We start from the raw sequence: 2760 nt of genomic DNA, 5'->3' as shown, positions 1-2760 counted from the left end.
AGGTAAACAAATGAAATAAATAGGTAAACAAATGAATAAATAGGTAAACAAATGAATAAATAGGTAAACAAATGAATAAATAGGTAAACAAATGAATAAATAGGTAAACAAATAAACAATTAAACAAATGAAAATATTTCTAGAGGTCGAAAAACAGCAGAATCATTCATTTCCTCCAAAAAAAAGACACAAAGTCGACTATTAGCTTCTCTTCCGGCAAAAACATCGAAGCAACGTTCGAACAAAAAACGAACATTTACAAAAAGTATGGAAAAAAATTTTTTAATTTTAATTTTAATTTTTAAAACAATTAAGGCAAAGAAGAAGAAAAGATTTCAAATCTGCAATGTTAAACAATTTAAAAGTAAAAATTTTAAATGTTGAAATCAATTAAAAGGTAAAGTGAAAGAAAAAGTAATTATAATTGTATGCAAAATTATGCATTTATTCGATTTAATAATATTAAAATTCAAAATTAAAGCTTATTAAATAAGGTCTTTCATTGATATTTCTTCTTTTTTTACTATCAGATTCTTATATAACTCACAATTCCTTCGTCTTTTTTAAATATTTCAATGGAAAAAGCTAATAAATTTGTAATTTTAAATAAATATATATGATACATTGGCTTATTTTTTGAAAAGTTAATGCATAATAATATCCAATATCTGGCCATATTACATCGTGTCCAATATCTGGCCATATTACATTGATAGTGTCCAATATCTGGTCACATCACACTGATAGTATTCAATATCTGGTCATATCGCATCGATAGTATATACAGATATTTCTGGCCATATTACATTGATAGGATCCAATATCTGGCCATATTGCATTGATAGTATCCAATATCTGGCCATATTACATTGATAGTATCCAATATCTGGCCATATTACATTGATAGCTTCAATGTTTGAAATGTCCACTTTTTTTTTTTTAATTTTCAAAATTGATGATAAATTTCAAAGTACTATAGAGTATCCTTTTGGCCATCGTCCAAGTAACAGTTTTGGTGGTTATCGTAATCATCATCAGCAACATCAACAGCAGGATCATCATCATCATCATCAACTTGATATGAAAGATCATCTTATCACATTATCATCGAAGTATTCGACTACTGATACATCTACCAATGAAATGAACGATTTTAACTTACCTCAAATGATATTATCATCAAAGAAAAATTTGAAAAGCGAATCAGAAAATGATGATGATAAAATGATTAAAGAAGAGAGAAAGGAGAAAATACAAAAAGCGGTGATAATATAAACATTTCATTTTATTTTTATTTTATTTTATTTTATTTTTTTAATTCTTTGTAATTATATAAAATTAAATTGAAAATTTATTTTGTGGAAAAATTAAAACAAAATTTTGTAAAAATATTTTTTTGCAATTTCATTTCAAAAATTTAGTAAATTTAGATGAAAAATAAATTAAATATTGAATAATTTCAAATTTTTAAATTTAGAAAAAAAAAGAAATGATATTTGAATATCATTTAGCTAACACATTTCTTTTTGCATGCAATAATATTTTCCAAATTTTTTCATCTTCGAGAAATTTTTTTTTTCTTTTTTTTTTTTACATTCATATATTTGTTGGAAAATTTGAATTTGTTAATTTATTCAAATTATATATGTATTTTTTTTTTTTTTTTATAGATAATATCATGGATAAGAAATGTCTTAGCTAAAGGAATTGATGGAATGAAGGAAGATTTTGAACGATTAAATCGAACACCAACTATGGATATTTTTTATGGTTCACTTGAAGATGAAAGGAATCGTTATCGAGTAAATTTTATTAAAATTCTATCATTCTTATATATGTATACGTGTGTATACGTATGTTGTACACGTTTGTGTATACGTATGTATGCATACGTGGTAAACGTGTGTGTGTGTGTGTGTATTTATTATCATTTCAATTTTCTTTTTTACTTTAAAACAAAAAATTCAAACTAATAAATCTGTGATTAAAATGAAAATTATTAAAATTAAAATTAAATCAAAAATTGATTAAAAATTGATTAAAGATTGATTAAATTAAAATTAAGAATTAAAATGAATGCTTTTTTTACATATTTAAATGCAAATTATAAAAAAGAAAAAAATTTTTTGAATATAAATTTAATAAATTTCAAAATTTTCCCATCCTATAAAGTGTAAAATTTTTAATGGTTTTTTTTCTTTTTTTTTGGAAAATTAACAAGATCTTAATTCATCTTTTTTTTCCTTTTGAAACGAAAAATTCAAATTAATGAATTTACGATTTTAAAATTTTAAATAAATTTGTTTTTGTTCTTTTTTAATTTCAATATATTAAACACTAATGATTTTTGTTTTTTTTTTTCTGTTTACCAAAAATTTAATAATTCAAATTATGATTAATTATTCAAATTTTTGTTTACAATTATTTAAAAATTTTCAATTTATTTTAGTTGTTATAAATTGGAAGCTACCATGGAATTTACCAAATGATTTTACAAATTTTACTGCAACAACAAATTTATTCCATACTTATAAAGATCAACATTTCAACTATATTACTACATTATTTATTTTTGCCTATATTTATAAGCAAACATTCGCTATTCCTGGATCTTTCGTCTTGGTTAGTTAAAATATCTCTCCCTCTATTCATCATTTTTCCCTCTCTTCCTTTATGAAATTTTGAATTAAAAAGAGAGAGAGAGGGAGAGAGAGAGAGAGAAGAATAAAGTAAAGGTAATAATAGTAAAGAATAAATAAA

The 2760-nt window shown here is 22.6% G+C and overlaps 1 protein-coding gene across 1 annotated transcript; it reads left to right on the top strand.

The window, feature by feature from the left end:
- Positions 1-921: 921 nt before the first annotated feature.
- LOAG_14336 (hypothetical protein) lies at positions 922-1275 on the top strand (the record flags this gene model as incomplete). Its single annotated transcript, XM_003149833.2, has 1 exon — positions 922-1275. The coding sequence occupies one exon, from the start codon at positions 922-924 to the stop codon at positions 1273-1275; it is 354 nt and encodes a 117-aa protein (XP_003149881.2).
- Between the last annotated feature and the right edge of the window lie 1485 nt (positions 1276-2760).

This window comes from Loa loa, assembly GCF_000183805.2.
Source record: "Loa loa unplaced genomic scaffold supercont3.331, whole genome shotgun sequence".
NCBI classification, from domain to species: domain Eukaryota; kingdom Metazoa; phylum Nematoda; class Chromadorea; order Rhabditida; family Onchocercidae; genus Loa; species Loa loa.
The sequence above is the reverse complement of the archived record's forward strand: the minus strand, read 5'-3'. Positions and strand labels throughout refer to the sequence as shown.